This window comes from Ctenopharyngodon idella, chromosome 4 (genome assembly GCF_019924925.1).
Source record: "Ctenopharyngodon idella isolate HZGC_01 chromosome 4, HZGC01, whole genome shotgun sequence".
In the NCBI taxonomy this organism is placed as follows: domain Eukaryota; kingdom Metazoa; phylum Chordata; class Actinopteri; order Cypriniformes; family Xenocyprididae; genus Ctenopharyngodon; species Ctenopharyngodon idella.
This window is the reverse complement of record NC_067223.1, coordinates 10543241-10562688: the sequence shown is the minus strand read 5'-3', so window position 1 is coordinate 10562688 and position 19448 is coordinate 10543241. Positions and strand designations below refer to the sequence as shown.

The 19448-nt window shown below is 38.7% G+C and overlaps 1 protein-coding gene across 14 annotated transcripts in view; it reads left to right on the top strand.

Moving 5' to 3' along the window:
* flncb (filamin C, gamma b (actin binding protein 280)) overlaps positions 1–19210 on the top strand; it is a 52573-nt gene extending 33363 nt beyond the window's left edge. For 5 of the 14 annotated variants that reach the window (XM_051890046.1, XM_051890050.1, XM_051890058.1 and 2 more), the window contains 28 exons: positions 1023–1620; positions 1700–1873; positions 2852–3014; positions 3251–3411; positions 3660–3827; positions 4809–4932; positions 5098–5254; positions 6453–6642; positions 6831–6854; positions 7070–7317; positions 7640–7732; positions 8134–8233; positions 8361–8501; positions 9240–9368; positions 9469–9642; positions 10508–10669; positions 11243–11446; positions 12288–12440; positions 12530–12652; positions 13340–13585; positions 14085–14354; positions 14917–15054; positions 15169–15284; positions 15682–15817; positions 16406–16582; positions 16670–16888; positions 17861–18067; positions 18161–19210. In XM_051890046.1, coding sequence (XP_051746006.1) covers positions 1023–1620; positions 1700–1873; positions 2852–3014; positions 3251–3411; positions 3660–3827; positions 4809–4932; positions 5098–5254; positions 6453–6642; positions 6831–6854; positions 7070–7317; positions 7640–7732; positions 8134–8233; positions 8361–8501; positions 9240–9368; positions 9469–9642; positions 10508–10669; positions 11243–11446; positions 12288–12440; positions 12530–12652; positions 13340–13585; positions 14085–14354; positions 14917–15054; positions 15169–15284; positions 15682–15817; positions 16406–16582; positions 16670–16888; positions 17861–18067; positions 18161–18348 — 4983 coding nt within the window. In that variant the 3' untranslated portion in view covers positions 18349–19210. The other 9 variants (XM_051890047.1, XM_051890051.1, XM_051890053.1 and 6 more) reach the window with 6 other exon arrangements.
* Positions 19211–19448: the final 238 nt, after the last annotated feature.

The window sequence follows — 19448 nt, the reverse complement described above, 5'->3', positions numbered from 1 at the left end:
TAGTATTTTTGTGTGTTCTGTTGATGGAGACACAGTGCTTTTATTGTGCTTTGGCATTTCGATTCGCTCAAGGATCCTTTCTCAAGCTTAAGGCTAAAAACATACTAAGCACTGACTGGGATGAAAAAAAAACTCTACATATGATGAGAAACATGGGATGTATTACCAGATAAGCTGGACTGCACAGTGCAGTCCTTACCTCACAAATCAAAAAGACCTTCAGAGAGTTTATGAGCCACTAACCAGAGTCAGAATGATCAAACTAGAACCAGATTTTGTAAAGCATTATTTCTCGATCCTCTGTTCAAGGAAATTTCCTGTTTGTAGAGGTTTATTCCAGCAATGTTAGTTCCAAAGTAAACCAATTTAAATGTATTTTATTTTGAATGTATTTTTTTGTTTTCCATGAGCCAGATGCTTCGGTTTGTATATCAGTTGTGTCAGTGAAGAAGCCTAAAACAAACACAAAAGGCCATTTAGCCATTGTTGGAAATGATTAGAGGACAGTTGGTGTTTAATTAATCTGTCAGGGAGAGGTGAACTCAAGTGTAGTGTGCCAAACAAGGTACTTCACCCGCATGTGAAATGGCTGCTCCATTCTGTCACTGGGCCGAGGATCATTAGATAGTTTGTCTGTATATTACCGAAACAGATACAGATCTCTGACCATAAATGGATACAGATGATGAAGGCCGCCTGACTTTGAAAAATGTTGGACTGTCCTCTAGTACTGTTAAAGCATGTTGGATCGTTGAATTATTGAAAATTCGATGCACACCCGAAGAGGCCATTACACCTTAGGTGTACATTAATTTTTAAAATTCCAGAGTTCCTGAATCTATTATTCTGCTTACCACATGTACCACATGTATAATTTAATTATATTAAAATATATATTTTCTGGTTCATTTGTTGACTGACTTTTAAAATTCCTGATTATTTTAAAGTTTTTAAGAATTCTGCTTTGATACAATATTTGAAAGGCAATCTTGACAACAGTTTTGTCTTATTTTCACTTCAAGGTGCGAGCCTATGGCCCTGGCCTGAAGGAAGGCATTGTGGGTAAGCCCGCTCCATTTGCCATCGACACCAAAGGCGCAGGTACAGGGGGTCTCGGGCTGACTGTGGAGGGCCCGTGTGAAGCAAAGATTGAGTGCCAGGACAATGGAGATGGATCTTGCTCTGTGTCCTATCTGCCCACTGAGCCTGGAGAATATTCCATCAACATCCTGTTTGCTGATGCACACATCCCTGGTTCCCCTTTCAAAGCCATGGTGCAGTCCGTCTTCGACCCCAGCAAGGTTACCGCTAGTGGACCAGGGTTGGAGAGAGGAAAGGTCAACGAAGCAGCGTCGTTCACAGTGGACTGCTCTAAAGCAGGGGAGGCAGAATTGACCATCGAGATAATTTCAGATTCAGGAACGCAGGCAGAGGTTCATGTCCAGAATAACAGCGATGGAACATATTCTATCACCTACATCCCTCCTTTCCACGGAATGTACACCATCACGATTAAATACGGAGGACATGCAGTACCTAAGTTCCCTGCAAGGGTGCAAGTGGATCCTGCTCTTGATACCAGTGGAATCAAGGTCTACGGTCCAGGAGTTGAGCCCAGAGGTAAGGAGGGCATTCAAAATTACACTTGTTTGAATGTGTTTAGTACCAATGTGCTTCAAATTCTGGTATATTTTCACAGGGGTACTCCGAGAGGTCACTACACACTTTTTTGTTGACACTCGGGTTCACAACAAGATGGGTGGAAGCCACATCAAAGTTCGTATTGTTAACCCATCAGGTGCCACAACTGATGCGTACATCACTGACAAAGCAGATGGCACTTACAGAGTAGAATATACCGCATATGAGGATGGTAAGATATCCAGTATATAGAAAAAAATTCTTTTTGTTGAATTGATTTTTCATTTTGTGAATCCTGATAATTAAAATTAAAAATTAAATAAAAATTAAATGCTGAGGTAAGCTGGTCTATGTTAGGGATGCACAATATGTCGGCCACCATATCGGTATCGGCCGATATATGTTAATTTTTAATGTTATCATTATCGGCCCAATAAGAAAATTTGGCCGATAAATAATGGATTATTTCCTTCAGCTGAGACACTTCAGAAGCACACTGTTCGCCATGATGGTTTTGATTTGCTTGAAAAATGATTGGAGTCACTTCAAAAAGGAAAATACAGTTAAGTAAAACATGTGCAACGCAAATCTGTCATATAGGCTACATAAAATTATAATGATATAATATAACATCATTATAATTGTGTGCTTGGGACATGGCTTTTAATGGTGAGACTTTTGTTTTTGTAATCAGGCTCTTAAAAACTATATAAAAATTTGGATTTTGATTTATCAGCCAATATATTGGTTATCGGCTTTCAATGTATAAAGAATTATTGGTTATCGGTATTGGCCAAAATGGTCATATTAGTGCATCCCTAGTATATGTTTCTGCTCCAATCTTAATTAATTTAACAGGCTATGTTGGCATTTCTTTCCTCCCTGAGAATCATGGGACACACACACAGAGCTATCTGGTATTCTGAGCACGGCTGCTGTATTGATTGTTCTGTGTGGAGGTCAATGTTGTAAGATGGAAATTCATTTATTGTTCATTGTGTTTTGAGCAGAGCCTGCTGATGTCTTTTTTTCCCATGATGCCTTGATAATATTCCAAAACAACTATTGATTGAGAGAAAAAACACAGTCTCTCTATATATGGCGACACACACTCCTACTTTTTTTTTTGTTAAAGGCGGCAGAATGAGAAAGTACTTTCCAATTTCATATTTATAGATAAAAGAGGGCTGTTAAATTTGTCTTCGTACAGGTGTGCATCTTATAGAAGTGCTATATGATGACGTACCTGTCCCCAAGAGCCCGTTTAGGGTGGCGGTGACCGAAGGTTGTGATCCCAGCCGTGTACGTGCCTACGGTCCCGGTCTGGAAGAGGGTCTGGTCAACAAACCCAACCGGTTCACTGTGGAGACCAGGTACAATGAACACTTTTTTTTTTTGCCCTTGAAATTTTGCTGAAATATCGCTTAATTATAGAAAATTAAGGAGCATACACTATAGGAATAGTTTTGCTGTGAAAAATCTTTTAATACTAGATTAAATTGTAGTGTTTAGTTGCTTTGGACTGGATGAGAACAGGCCTGAATGTTGGTATATAAGTATTTTTAGATTTTACCTCATATTTTCTCCTTTGTATTTTCCTCTCTTTCAGGGGTGCTGGCACAGGTGGTCTTGGATTGGCCATTGAGGGTCCATCAGAAGCTAAGATGTCTTGCAAAGATAACAAAGATGGCAGCTGTAGTGTGGAGTATATTCCTTTCACTCCTGGAGAATATGATGTCAACATCACTTTCGGAGGCTTGCCTATCCCAGGTATGATGTAATTTCCTTCTGTCTAATTCATTTCATGGTTTGTTTCTGAGTGAACTCAACACACTAATTACACACTGACATTGAATTTCAGCAGTTAGAGAACATGAGAGTGCTGAAGTGTTGATTAAGACATTTAGAAGCAAATAATCATGACATTTTGATTTAAAGCTTGAATATTTCATACCCAGGGTCTGTTTGATCGTTTTATGAAGAAAAACTGTAACTGTGTAATTTCTGTGGGTGCTTAGGTAGCCCATTCAGGGTGCCTGTGAGGGAGCTGGTGGACCCCAGTAAGGTGAAGTGTTCTGGTCCTGGTCTGGGCAGTGGAGTAAGAGCCCACGTCCCTCAGACCTTCACCGTGGACTGCAGCAAGGCTGGACTCGCCCCACTGGAGGTGCTGCTGTATGGACCTACAGGTGAAAAAAATAGACTGGAAAAACACACACAGGGTTTGAATAAGGTCCAAGTGTTTCATAAGTGCTTCAGTTTAGCTTTTAGAAAGTGAATTACTAGAATGTCTAGAAAATGGATTTAAAAGTCCTTGAAGTGTAAACAGTGTAAGTGTGTGTGTTTAGCTAATCCGAGGAAGTTGTTTATATGCATATTCATACTTAGTATTTATACATAATAAGTGATTTAGAAGCATGTTCCCCTCTCAGAATTTCTTCTGTTGCCATTTTCAAAGCATTCCATCAATTTTAACATATTTGTAATGTAACTATGGTGGCAATTGACTTGTTTTTGATCTGTTAAATATCAAGAGTTTGGATTTAATAAATAGCTTTTATCATTTATAAAAAATATCATTTATTCACATATTTTATGTGGGGCATGTATTACATCCAAGAAACATTTAGTATTATACACTACCATTCAAAAGTTTCAGTAAGATTTAAAAAAAAAAAAAGAAATTAATGCTTTTTATTCAGCAAGGATGCATTAAATTGATCAAAAATGACAGTAAAGACTTGTTTTAAAAAATTCTATTTCAAATAAATGCTGTTCTTTTGAACTTTCTATCCATCAAAGAATTCTTAAAATTTTAAAAATTTCAACATTGATAGTAATAAGAAATGTTTCTTGAGCAGCAAATCAACATATTAGAAGGATCATGTGATTGAAGAATGGAGTAATGATGCTGAAAATTCAACTTTACCTTCACAGGAATAAATGACATTTTAAAATATATAACAGCAAAATAGAAAACAGCTATTGTAAATTCTAATAATATTTCACAATATCATAGTTTTTACAGTATTTTTGATCAGATAAAAAAACAAAAACCTCACCGACCCCAAACTTTTGAACGGTAGTCTATACTAAAAACGCTTTCATCAAGAGTGTTGTCTGGACTCAATGACAGGCATGCAGAGAGATCAACTGTGTTATTATTCTAGGGATGACAGAGCCGGTAAATATCACAGACAACGGTGATGGCACACACACGGTGGTCTACACTCCTGCTAAAGATGGACCTTACACTGTCTGTGTCAAATATGCAGACCAAGAAGTGCCACGCAGGTGAACGGGCTGCTTAAAGTATTAATAATGTCTTAATATTAATGACGCAAGTAGACTATATGTAGTATGACCAAAATCTTCAGTGCTGATTTAGAAATTAGAAGAACACTTCCATATAAAGGAAGTATGTGATCATTACATATGTCTCCATTTTCCCCTTTTCAGTCCATTTAAGATCAAGGTGTTGCCTGCTCATGATGCCAGTAAAGTCCGTGCCAGCGGTCCCGGCCTAAACGCTTCCGGGGTGCCAGCCAGCTTGCCGGTGGAGTTCACCATTGATGCCCGTGACGCAGGGGAGGGTCTTCTCACCGTACAGATACTGGTGAGTGACATCGGCCTCTTTTTTGACATGTTTTAAGACAGAGGTTTCCCTTGATGATCACATGTGCTTTAACGGCCAATGTCCTCCCCTCCGCTTCCCTCTGCCCTGACCTCTGACCCCTTCCCTGCTGTCGCTGTAGGGTCCGGATGGGTGCAGGCAAGAGGCCTCTATGTATGTGGAGGACTGGGGTAGGAGGGTGTGGGAGAACCACATTGTAAAGGGCACCATCCCCTTCCATATTCTTAGGAAAGGATGTGTAAGGCGGCCACTCCTTTCAGCCTCCTCTTGTTGTTAACTCACCGTGTCTGGCGTCCTTCTCCCATCAGCCTTGGGCCCCTAAGCGCTCATGACCTGTTCCCTTGCTACTGTACACCCTACCCCAATTCCCCTGCTCATTTGGCTGCTTTTTTTCCTTCAGTTATTCCCTAGTTTTTCCTTAGTTATTCCCTAGCTCCTTGTTCCATGTTTGTTTCCTAATAATGAAAACAAATGGGAAATATCTATCTATCTATCTATCTATCTATCTATCTATCTATCTATCTATCTATGTACATACATATCCATCCATCCATCTGTCATTATTTCTATCTTTCTTTCATATGTTCTATCGTATCGGTATGTCTCCATTCCCCTCCCCCCCCAAACCTTTCCTCTTTTCGTGTTACTTTTTGTATCCTCTTGGTTCATGCATACCACATTCAATGACAATTAAAAGCCAGAAGCAACTTGGGAATTGTCATTTCTTGAGGATGATCCTTGTTTTTTTTTAATCATACTACTTCCCATTCTAAAAAGGAAGGGAGAAAACTTCACTTCAACCAAAATGGGTGTTTCCAAACTGCACATGAGCAAAAGCATCCAAAAACATTTTTATCTTGCACAAAAGTGGTGTTTTTGGATGTGAGAGTGAACCTTTCTCCCAGGCAGCCATACTGTCAAGGGGACCCTTAATGTTGCCCTCTAGTGGTCACTGTGGACTGACCTGTCATTAGATTTAGGCTAAACCCTACATGTGGTTTTCCACTACATGACTAACTGTCAGAGATGCTTGATATGTAATATGTATGAGTAATATTGCTTTGTTGAATATTGGCTACATTTATTTCGACAACTAGTTAAAACTTTGTTGTATTCAAATAGGAAATAGGAAATAATATCATTCACATGAACACACTTTAACAACTCATTCCTTTTGCAGGATCCAGAAGGAAAGCCAAAGAAAGCCAATATTCGGGATAACAGAGATGGAACGTACACCGTATCCTACGTCCCAGATATGACAGGGCGCTACACTATTACAATCAAATATGGCGGGGACGAGATTCCATACTCCCCCTACCGCATCCATGCGCTGCCCAGTGGAGATGCCAGCAAATGCCATGTGACAGGTCAGTTACAGATGTCTACGTCACACCTTCTATAGTAATGTATTGCTGTTCATTACAGGTATTATTAGTGTGGTTTATTGCTTAATAAAAATGCAATCTTAGCACTAGTTGGTTTATTTTTGAAACCAAGCATCTTATGCACACCTTTATGATCATGAATTCTAACAAATCATTTTGTTTATCTGTAGTGTCGATTGGGGGACACGGACTGGGTGAGATACCTTTTTTGACCTTTGCCAGCCTTTTATGTGGGATCAGTTTAGGCCACTCTTTTTCATTGAGATGTATGGCATAAAGTGGCCCCATTTGAATTCAGTCCAAAACTGTCTCTCTGTCTACTTGGTGCAGAATTTTTTATTGTAATTGGTGTAGTTACTAATTTATTGTAATCTATATTGTAATTGCTTTGTGGCTGTACCATGTTCAGGCTCAGGGCTCGGACCCACCATTCAAATTGGCGAGGAGACCGTTATCACTGTGGATGCAAAGGCTGCTGGGAAGGGGAAGGTCACCTGCAAAGTATCAACTCCAGATGGTGCGGAGCTAGATGTGGATGTAGTGGAGAATGCGGACGGAACATTTGATATCTACTATACAGCTCCAGAACCTGGGAAATATGTAATCACCATTCGCTTTGGAGGAGAGCACATTCCCAACAGTCCCTTCCATGTGGTGGTGAGCAGCTTCTGTATTATGTATCTGCATTATGGGTAGTGATTTTTGCATATCATATTAATACTAAATATTTTGTATATATTTTGTCCCCATACTTTTTTTTTACCCAGATGATCATAAATAATTCCAAAATATGGCTTTAGTGCATGGTGTGTTTTTCCAAAATAATCATTCTCCCAAATAGAAACTTTTATTGTACTTCATTCATTGAGAATGAATTTAACTTAGCAATTCAATTCCAGTTCAGTGGGTCGAATTGAATTAGCTGCATGTAAATGTGTGTTGTGTGAAGCCCTAAACATGTGACCACCTCCTTCTCCAGGCATCTGATACCATCCCTATAATTGAGGAACCGTGTGATAAACTGCAGTTACAGCAGCCCTACGCCCCCTACAAGGGCTACACCCCTCACTGGGTACACACCACCCGTAGTCATCAGATAACATCCTAAATGCTTTCTGCTCCTCAGCTTTTATCATTACACCTTTTTATTTCATCCATCTATACTTAATTTCCCATGAGCTTTGCTGCTGACATCTTTTTAACAAGTTATTAAAACGGCTGGTTGGCTGGTCATGCATTTGTAGAGTTAATGAATCGGTTGTTGAGCTCCCATTGCAGAGGCGGTGTTTTGCACAAGTCTCTTTTATTTGGCTTTGTAGCTGCTGCTTTTACAAATTTATTTCATCTATTGCAGCTCAGCCAGGCTGGGCCCTTGTCTGTTTTTAATTTTTTCCAGTCATTAACCCTTTGCATGCACTTTCTCACTCTCCTAAGTTAGCAGTGCAGTGATGCTAAAATCTCTTTCTCTTCTAGGCCACGGAGGAACCAATCACTGCTGTGGATGCCATGGAGCCAATGCTCCGCCCGTTCAATCTCGTCATTCCATTTACTGTGCAAAAGGGGGAGATTACAGGTATTAACACTTATTAATTAATAAAAAAAATAATTTAATAATTTGTCAACGAACAAATAGATAATCATTAGAGGTGCTTGCAAAGGCAAACATATTTCAAAAAAGGAGGCATTTTATCTTTTTCCAGGTGAGGTACGTATGCCTTCTGGTAAGACCGCCCGTCCCAACATCACTGATAACAAGGACGGGACGGTGACAGTCAAATACGCCCCCACCGAGAAGGGCCTGCACGAGATGGACATCAAATATGATGGGAATCACATACCAGGTACCAAAACAATCAGACATTTGTTCTAAAATCTGGAAATTTAATGTGTTTCCGTGTTGGGGAAAGTTACTTTTAAAAGCAATGCATTACAATATTTCGTTACTCCCTAAAAAAGTAACTACACATTACTTAGTTACTTTTTATGACAAGTAATGCGTTACGTTACTTTTGCATTACTTTTTCTCATCTGGGCTGGGCTGTTTGTTCCATTTTTGGCAAATGTAAAGGCCCTTTCACACCAAAAGTGAAATGAATAAGTTTCAGGCTGAAGGAAATGCAAATTTACTCCTATACAGTAGAGGGCGCAGTTCAAACAAAGAAGCCTTTCAGCTGCTGCCATTCGGGAATACAGACGAATAGGACGCAGGAGAAGAAGTAAATGAGTACATGTATGCTCACATTTAGTCTAGAACTACTCTAGAATAACCGTCATGTTTACACAGCGCACACAACGCACTACTCCCGATTTCTTTCAACATGGAAACAAGGAGAGCTGTCAGTCAATAAACTGGAAAACAAAGTAACTTGCGTTACTTATTTGAAAAAGTAACTCCGATATTTTGTTGTAAATTTAAAAGTAATGCTTTACTTTACTAGTTACTTGAAAAAAGTAATCTGATTACATAACTTGTAATGCATTACCTCCAACACTTATAATTTAGTCTGTTAAATGATGTCTATATTTGCCATTTATCATTTTGAAACATGAAGTGACACTGTTTTAATATCTCCCTACAGGAAGTCCACTGCAGTTCTATGTGGATGCCATCAACAGCGGGCATGTGAATGCATATGGCCCTGGTCTGAGTCACGGCATGGTCAACAAACCTGCCACCTTCACAATTGTCACTAAGGACGCTGGAGAAGGTAATACACAAACCATGCCTGGCATCCTCACAGTCGCACTGCATTAGTCTCAGATTGCCAGACTTTTAACTATCCATATTGCACTCTCATCTTCTCTCAGGAGGTCTGTCTTTGGCAGTGGAGGGCCCCTCTAAGGCAGAGATCAGCTGTAAGGATAATAAAGATGGCACCTGCACTGTGTCCTACCTGCCAACGGCCCCAGGAGACTACAACATAATTGTCAAGTTTGATGACAAGCACATTGCTGGAAGCCCCTTTACAGCCAAGATCACAGGTTGGGGTTTGTGTGTGCCCAAATATGGGTATGAGTGAGAGAGAGAGAGGATGAACAAGAGAGGGCAAAGTTATGTCTCTCCATAATGTCTGTGAATCACTAAATTAGCTGGCGTGTGTATTTATGTGTGTGCGCATGCCTTCACACCTGGAGAATTTAACCGCATCTGTAAAGTGTTTCTAAAAGTAGTAGGCAGTTTTTAGAAACAGGAAGCAGCTGTTTCCCCCCTCCTCCAGTCTCACTCTCACTTTGCCCCTATAATTTCTCTCTGCAACGGAACTGGGGTTGCACCCGCACAATGAATGCTTATTTTAATAATTGGATCATATTTGTTAGTTATAATAAATAAATAAACAAGAACTACCTTCAAAAGTTTAGGGTTGGTAAGATTTTTTAAATGCTCACCAAGGCTGCATTTATTTAATAAAAAATACAGTAAAACAGTAATATTGTGAAATTAAAATCAGTTAAAAATAAACTGTTTTGCATTTTAATATGTTTTAAAATGTAATTTATTCATGTGATAGCAAAGCTGAAAGTTTTAAGAAATTAAATCATTCTAATATGCTGATTTGGTGCTCAAAAAACATTTCTTATTATTATCAATGTTGAAAACGGTTGTGCTGTTTAATATTTTTGTGTAAACCGTGATTCTTTGATGAATAGAAATTCAACTTTATATAAATAGAATTTGTTTTTGCAATAATGTATGTCTTTACGGTTACTTTTTATAATATATTTATACATTTTTTCAATTTTTTTTTTTCATTTTTTAATAATATATATTTTTTCATTTTTATACATATATATATTAAAAGTCACACTTGATTATTGCTGATTTTATTCTCTCACATTCTTGATAAAGGCGATGACTCCATGAGGACTTCTCAGCTGAACGTTGGCACGGCCACAGACGTGTCTCTGAAGATCACAGAGACGGACCTGAGCTCCCTGACCGCGAGTATCAGAGCCCCATCTGGCAATGAGGAGCCCTGCCTGCTGAAGAGACTGCCAAACCGCCACATCGGTAAGTCACTCGTCAAGCCTGCCAGCACCTACCTGCGTCATGACTGAACTGATAAAGCAACCTGTAAAAAAGCCGGATCATATTAAGTTCAGGCAGGACATGTTGAAGGGCCATCAACCATGATTTGCAAGTATTTTTAGTGGGAAGGACATTATTCTATAGAGTATTTAATTGGACAAAATGTTTGTGTACACCCCTACAAATAAGATTCACTACTATTTAGACTATTTAGAAGACTGGGAATGTAATTATAACACATTCAGAAACTAGAATAATTTTTTGGAGAAGTCACCTTTTTAGGTTTTTCAAAGCAACAAAGAAACCTCTGACTGATGTCAGCAATCAGACACTGAAACTTTTTGATCTACAGTAGTGTTTGCCTCAAAAAACCTGATTTAAGAGTAAGGGCTCCTTCCTGTGATTTCAAAGAGAATCAACTATCAGCTCAGCTCAGGCTTTTGATGTAAAGCCAAATCCTGAGGCCTATCGCTTTTGTTAGATATGATAGTGCTACCATGAAATAATCTATTAAACTGGAACAAAGACCTCAGTCCCGTTGCTCTTTGCCTTCAGGAATATCCTTCACTCCTAAAGAGGTCGGTGAGCATGTGGTCAGCGTGAAGAAGAATGGAAAACATGTGACCAACAGCCCATTCAAGATCATGGTGGGCCAGTCTGAGATTGGTGATGCCAGTAAAGTGAAGGTGTTTGGAAAAGGTCTGATCGAAGGACACACCTTTGAAGTGGCTGAGTTCATCGTGGACACCAGAAGTGCAGGTAAATGGTATTCATGGATATGTGGTATCCATTATGCACTTAATCCCAAGGTACACTTCAGTTTTGACGTGAATGCCTTTCAAAGTATACTTCATTTGATAGCTATCATTAGAAAGTTTCATCCTTGTCCATGATCTGCGCTATTTCTCTCCAGAAGCTATAAGTGAAAAAAAGTCTTTGTACTCTCTTAAAGGGCAAATCGCAAATCATGCGTACGGTCGTCTGGCGGAAGCTAGTTATTTGACTTTATAAAGTTTTAAATATGGATATTTTTCTTACAAAAACCCATCGCTTCACTTCAGAATGCCTTTATTAACCCACTGGAGCCAAATGGATTATATTTATGTTGGATGGATGCTTTTTCACTACCATTATAAAGCTTGGTAGATCCGGGATATTTTTAAATATATCTCTGATTGTGTTCGTCTATAGAAGATAGTCATATACACCTAGGATGGCTTGAAGGTGAGTAAATCATGGGATAATTTTTGGGTGAACTATCCTTTTAAACTCGAGTTGAACACCCTCACACAAGCGATATTGTTGTTGCCATCTCCAGTAGTTTGATGTTGTTGTTCCGTCTCAACCATTTCTTTCCAACTGTGAAACAACGGGCCGGGGCAGTGTTGCCACCTTGTGGACCAACTAATTAGTGCAAAACAAAAATCAAGGTACATGTGTGATATGCTAATAATTAAATTTACGTCATGCACACTGTACACATGCCCTACCATATGCGGAAAAACTGAAGTATATTTTGGGATTTGTGAAGGCTGTATTCACTGAAAAGTTGAGCTACTTTTGCGCACTGTACATAAATCCCACTTGGTCTGTATGTTAGGTTATGGAGGTCTGGGTCTGTCGATCGAGGGGCCAAGCAAAGTTGACATTAATTGTTCGGATGTGGAAGACGGAACATGCAAAGTGACCTACTGCCCAACCGAACCTGGAACATACATCATCAACATAAAATTCGCAGACCAACATGTGCCAGGTACAGCACAGCTCTCAAAAATGAGTCTTTTTGAGATGTGTGCTTTCTGAGGAGGATGACCCTTTTAAACTCTTAATGTTGTTCTACAGGAAGTCCATTTACAGTGAAGGTTCTGGGTGAGGGAAGAATGAAGGAGAGTATTACCAGAAAGAGGCAGGCGCCCTCTATCGCCACAGTGGGCAGCACTTGCGACCTAAACCTCAAGATTCCAGGTGAGCAGAGATGGAATAAGACAATGGGGAGGGGTGTCAATTCTTTCCGAAATTGCATAATGTCTAGTAGGAACTACATTTGGCTTGATACTTAGTTCATGACTGTTAAAAACGTATGTTTTGTGTAGTATGAATATGGGTAGTAAGAATGAAATTCAGACGTACTACATCCACAATTTTGTCAATGTCATGTGACCTACCAGCGTCAGTTGCGTAGCTTAACTGTCATTCACATCTCATTTACTGTGGCCTCATGGGATAGTAAAGTGTTCATCAGATGCACTTCAGAATCAGAAGTAGGAGGTCATCCGGGTACTTTTCTCTTACTGTTCTATGAATTCAGACATACTACTTGTCTTATGCCTACTTTCTGTTTTACACCTACTATATAGTTGGGAAGTAGGCAAATTCAGACGCAGAGTTTGTCTCTTTTTCCACCTGTTTCTCACTGACTCCCACTATCATGTGTCACTTCTTGTCTCTTGAATCAGAGTGGTTCCGTAAGCAACTGTATAGAATTTAATTAAAGTCCTTTTGATAAAAAAACAAAACAAAACAAAACAAATCAGAATTTGTTTCCATTCTACTCAGAAGCTTGCATTTCCAGTTTCTCTTTTTTCATCGCTTCCCTCCTTCTTCCTTCTCCTCTTTCCTTTCTCCTCTATCTTCCGGGTTCCTCATCTATAGGGAACTGGTTTCAGATGGTGTCGGCCCAAGAGCGACTCACCCGTACCTTCACCCGCAGCAGCCACACCTACACGCGCACAGAACGCACTGAGATCAGCAAGACCCGTGCAGGCGAGACCAAGCGGGAAGTGCGGGTGGAAGAGAGCACCCAGGTGGGGGGCGACCCCTTCAGGAACGTATTCGGTGGATTTCTGGGCAGGGAGAGTCTGGGAACCTTCAGCAGCGGCCAGGGCCGACAATCAGAGGGTGTGTGCATGTGTGTGTGTGTTTGTGTGCATTGATTGCTGGTTAAAGGTATAACAGCTTCAAAATGAAAATTTTTACTATTTACTCGCCTGAAATGTTCCAAATCTGTAAGATTTATTTTACAATATGTGGGTGAGTAATTAATAACAGAATTTTCATTTTTGAGTGCACTATCCCTTTAAGTTTTGCTGCTCTTATGAGTTTCTTTTGTGTTATTGTGTATGTGTGTGTGATGATGTCATGGTATGAGTGTGTTTATGGGGTTTTTGAGCAGGAGTGAGCACACTTTTTCCACTGCAGACGTTTATGACAGGAGAACCGAGCTGGAAAATCTGAGCAGCCGTCAGCTCTGTGGCCAGCTCAGCCAAAACATCTTCTTTTATAGAAGAAATGCCTGAAATTTTATGTGCAATGTCTCAGACGTGTTCCTGTCTCTTTTCTCTTCTCCCCCTCTCTTTCTCATGCTCTTAACACCATCCATCTTTCTCTCTTCTCTCAGGTGAATCAGGTACACAGGAGATGACTGCACAGGTGACGAGTCCCAGCGGTAACACGGATGACGCTGAGATCGTAGAAGGAGAGGACAGTGCATATAGTGTGCGTTTTGTGCCTCAGGAGATGGGCCCCCACACCGTCAATGTCAAATACAGGGGCCAACATGTCCCTGGAAGCCCCTTTCAGTTCACCGTGGGGCCCCTGGGAGAGGGAGGGGCCCATAAGGTTCGGGCTGGTGGTACTGGACTGGACAGGGGTGTGGCTGGAGTTCCAGGTAAGAGACAGGAAGCAACATTAGTGCTATTGTTAACTAAAACTATTAAAAATTGTTTTTGGTAATTTAAAAACTAAATAACTAAAAAACTAAATAACGCCTAAATAACATTAAATGTAGGGTTAGGTTGGGGTTATTTGAAAATTTATAAAAAATAAAAATAAAATTAGAAATGTTGCCTTTGCAACTAACTTAAATAAAATAAGTTGAATCTGAAGTACTGAAGTACTAAAACTGAAATAAAAAATAATAATAATAAAAAAAATAATAAAAATGACAAAAGCACATAACAAAATTACTAAAATCGAAGCTAAAAATAAAAATGTTTTTCAATTAAAAAAATAAAATACAAATAAAACCTTATTCAACATATAAATAAATACTATCATTTATATATTTATATACTATAAATAATACTAAAATAACACTGGCAGGAAGTCGGGCACTGTTTATCTTGGATAGTGCAAACATTACTTGTATGTTGCATGTTTTTGTTTGTTTTTATTTATTTATTTATTGCCATTAACAGAATTTTTAATCCTTTTTTATGTGTGATTTTTAGCTGAATTTAGTATCTGGACTCGTGAGGCCGGTGCTGGCGGTTTGTCCATAGCTGTTGAGGGGCCCAGCAAAGCAGAGATTTCTTTTGAGGACAGGAAGGACGGTTCCTGTGGAGTGGCTTATGTAGTACAGGAGCCTGGTAAGTGCTAATGCTAATTTTCAATTACACAGATGTGTTTTACAATGGCACTCAGTCTTGTTTGTTTTTTATTTATTTTGTTTTTTATTTATTTATTTATTTATTTAATTTCAGGTGACTACGAGGTGTCAATCAAATTTAACGACGAACATATCCCAGACAGCCCTTTCATCGTTCCCATTGCATCACTGTCAGATGATGCCCGCCTACTTACCATCAGCAGCCTGCAGGTGAGTGATTCTAGATCAAACACACGCACTGAGTTGAGTGGAGAGGGGTCGTTATTCTCTGTAGCAGCGGGACGGGTGAGATTCAGGGACTCTTGAGAGTGGATGGCAGCTCCTTTATCAACACAGTCTTTGAGAGACTGTGAGAGCACTTGATGGAGAGCACAGAACAGCTTATCACGAGACGAGACAAGTGTACTTGCAGTTCCCTTCACAAAGAGTGAAAGAGTTTCTCAGGAAAGACAAATGAGCATGGGACAGTAGCACATTTTTTTATGCTGGCCTTTGTGAAAATGCTTGCTGAGAAAGGCACATCTTTACATACTCGGCTTTAAAATTCTGAAGATTAGATGATATTGAAAAATTGTTAAAATACTAAGTCTGTGTGGCTCTCTCTCAGCAGGAGATGGGTCTGAAGGTGAATCAGGAGGCCTCGTTTGCTGTGCAGCTGAACGGAGCGAGAGGAGCGATTGATGCTAAGGTGCACACACCGTCTGGAGCAGTGGAGGAGTGTTACATCACTGAGCTAGACAATGGTGAGCACATACTCAAGCATAGAAAAAGTCAGGGGAATTATTTGATCTATAATGAATTATATGATTTTATGTATTATTATTATTATTTTACTAAACAATTTTTATTATACTATTTTATTATTTGTATATTAATATTTATATGGTATAGTATTTTTAAATATAATATATAATTTAAATATATTATTTAATATGTTATTGTATTAGACTATTTTCTCATTTTTATTATATTATATTATTTTGTTTTGTATATTATTCAAGTCTTTTCTTATTTCTTCTTCATCTTCTTATTATTATGTTATATAAATATTATATTATTCTATTAAACCATTTTTATACTTTTTTATTTTGTGTATTATTAATTATACAATAATAATAATAATGCATTTTATTTATAATGCGTTTTTCTCATACCCAAAGCGCTACAAAAACAGGAAATGGAGGTAAAATAGAGAAATACAGACATAATACAATACAAGGAAATACAATAAATACAGTAAAACAAACAATAAATAATGCAACACCCTACATTAGAGTATATGGATATAGATTGCATTTGAACTTATTCAACATTGCATGCCTGTTTTGCAGATAAACATGCCATACGGTTTATTCCACGGGAGAACGGCGTCCACTCCATTGATGTCCGTTTTAATGGGAGTCACATCCCAGGCAGTCCCTTCAAGATTCGTGTAGGGGAACCGGGCCAGGCGGGAGATCCAGGAATGGTGACTGCTTTCGGGCCTGGACTGGAGGGGGGAACTACAGGTATGACACCAACCATCCAAGCAGCCAGTCACAAGGGTTAAGACACAAACGCACATACATTAACTCAATACATCTCATCCTTCACAGGTGTACCCTCAGATTTCATTGTAAACACGTGTAACGCTGGGTCAGGAGCTCTGTCGGTTACCATTGATGGCCCATCGAAAGTGAAGATGGATTGTCAGGAGTGTCCAGAAGGATACAAGGTCACCTACACACCCATGGCTCCCGGCAGCTACCTCATCTCCATCAAATATGGAGGACCGCAGCATATCGTGGGCAGCCCCTTCAAAGCCAAAGTCTCCGGTGAGACATCACACACTATATTATACTGTACTTTTTTTGCTCTTTACATACAGGACTGACACAGAGAAAGGTGTGGTTTCTCACGACACATATCTGTCAGGTAGTCAAGACCTTTTTAAGCATGGCATTCAAAAAAGGCCGCTTATAGCACCTATATTATATTATATTATATTAATTATATTATATTATATTATATTATTTTTTTATGGCAAGAACTAAGTGTTATGGGTTAAATCAATTAGAAATAGCTCTTTAAGGTAACAATTGCAGGTCACCACTTTATACAGTGAATAGTGATTTTATTAAACAAAATGCCTTTGGTCCAATTAGATGGTAAAGTGTGACACCTGTTTGGTTGCTTTTCTTTATTTTCACCTCCAAAATCTTTTCACAGTGTATTTTTATGGCAAGAAATGTGGATCCAAATAAACAATAAATAGACAATAAACATTACTGTAGATGTGCCACAGTTAGCCAAAGGGTATTTTTCATCTGTTGTCCATGGACAGAATGTTACAGAGTACAAAATATAAAATAAAGTATTATTAAAAATAAAAAAGTATTATTAATATAAAATAAAATATAAAATAAAAATTATTAAAATGTTTATAAACATAAAAAAACTGCATTGTTGTTCTTTGAATTTTACATATAAAAAAATGGCCCTTATAGCACCTTGAAGTCTGAGACAAATACATAAATATGAGTAAATAATTATAATTAAAAGCTGAAAAGGTTTTCAGCACTCATGTTGAAATAGGAAAGTTTGGTTATATGATATTATATGACCAGGCAGGATTATTGTGCAATATGATGGAGTGGATTTGAGACCACTCAAGCTTATGACAACTATGAAAATGTGTGAAACTGTTTGCTTGAGATTGAGATGGTAATGATTTGAAGGTAAAACCACCAAACGGAACAACTCATCTTTCATGAAGCAAATCAATGAAAAGAAATTCACTCTTCCAGGTGCACGTCTGTCTGGTGGACACTCTCTACACGAAACGTCATCGGTTCTGGTGGAAACGGTGACAAAATCATCCTCAGTGGCCGGATCTTTCTCTACCCTGCCAAAGTTCTCGTCCGATGCCAGTAAGGTGGTCTCCAGGGGGGCCGGACTCTCCAAAGCCTTCATTGGCCAGAAGAACACCTTCACGGTGGACTGCAGTAAAGCAGGTACATATCTTTTTCAGCAGTAAAAATTATGCATGCACATGCACATAATGCACATATACAGATGACTAAACAGCTTTTATTTTCTCTTTGCAGGGACAAACATGTTAATGGTAGGAGTGCACGGGCCAAAGACTCCCTGTGAGGAAGTGTACGTCAAACACATGGGCAACAGAATGTACAATGTCACATACACAGTGAAGGAGAAAGGAGACTACATCCTCATAGTCAAATGGGGTGAAGAAATGGTGCCCGGAAGCCCTTTCCACGTCACAGTGCCTTAACAGACTGTCTTTAGATCCTCTCCACTATGCAAAGACTCTACTGATCATCCTGGGAAAGAGACGGGATTCACCGACAATGCCTTTTCATTACATATTAACTCACTGTGTTTTACAAATAATCAAGAAAACGTCTTCGTCTTCTATATCTGCATACGCTTTATCCAAAGTTCATTATGTTTTCATTTCACGCTCGGTTATGTACCGTAACTTTTTTTGTATTATGTTATTTTAGATGTTGTGAGACTAGAGAATGTTTGAAGCAGAAGTGAATGATAAAATAGTTTTGCACTGCTTAGCAGTTGCTATTTTGAAGATGCTACATGCTAAATCACGTCCACCTTGTTACAAGTCAAGTTACTGTCCGGACCATTTACAGACGTAATTTAACCGCTGAGTTATTTAATCTTTTTTTTTTTTTTTATCTAATGCTAAAACTGGTCTTATTTTTATGATGGAATAACATCATTTAGTCTCTGAATCTGGACCAGGTTTGCAGCCGGTCCTCATCAAGGGCTTAGTTTGAGCTTAGAAAGCCTGATATTTTAGTCCTAGTGGACTAGGTTTAGGCTCACACTGGGTCTAAACCAGTCCCGGGTGGCCCAGCACCCCTACAGACTGGGTTGTGTGATTGGTTAGATGAGATTTTTTTTTTTTTGTACCAAACGGTGTAGCAAAAACCGTTCAGCATGTGAATGTTTGAAATCCCACAGTTTTTACAGTGACTATGTTAAAGAGCAACATTTTATAGTGATTTTATATGTATGAATTTAAAATAGAAATGTATGGAGAAACACTAATTGTTTGATATTTTATTCTACTGTTTGGTAAAACTGTGCTGGCATATTAAAATTTTAATTGATAATGTGCTGTTTATTGATGTCCATATGTCTATATTATATTATATTATATTATATTATATTATATTATATTATATTATATTATATTATATTATATTCATCTGTAGTCCCTGGACAGAGTATTACAGAGTCACCCTAAATATAAAATCAAAATGATAAAAAATGAAGATATAAACATGGAAAGACTCCATTGTTGTTCCTTAAATTAAGTAAAACAATTGACTTAACCATGTTAAGTAACCA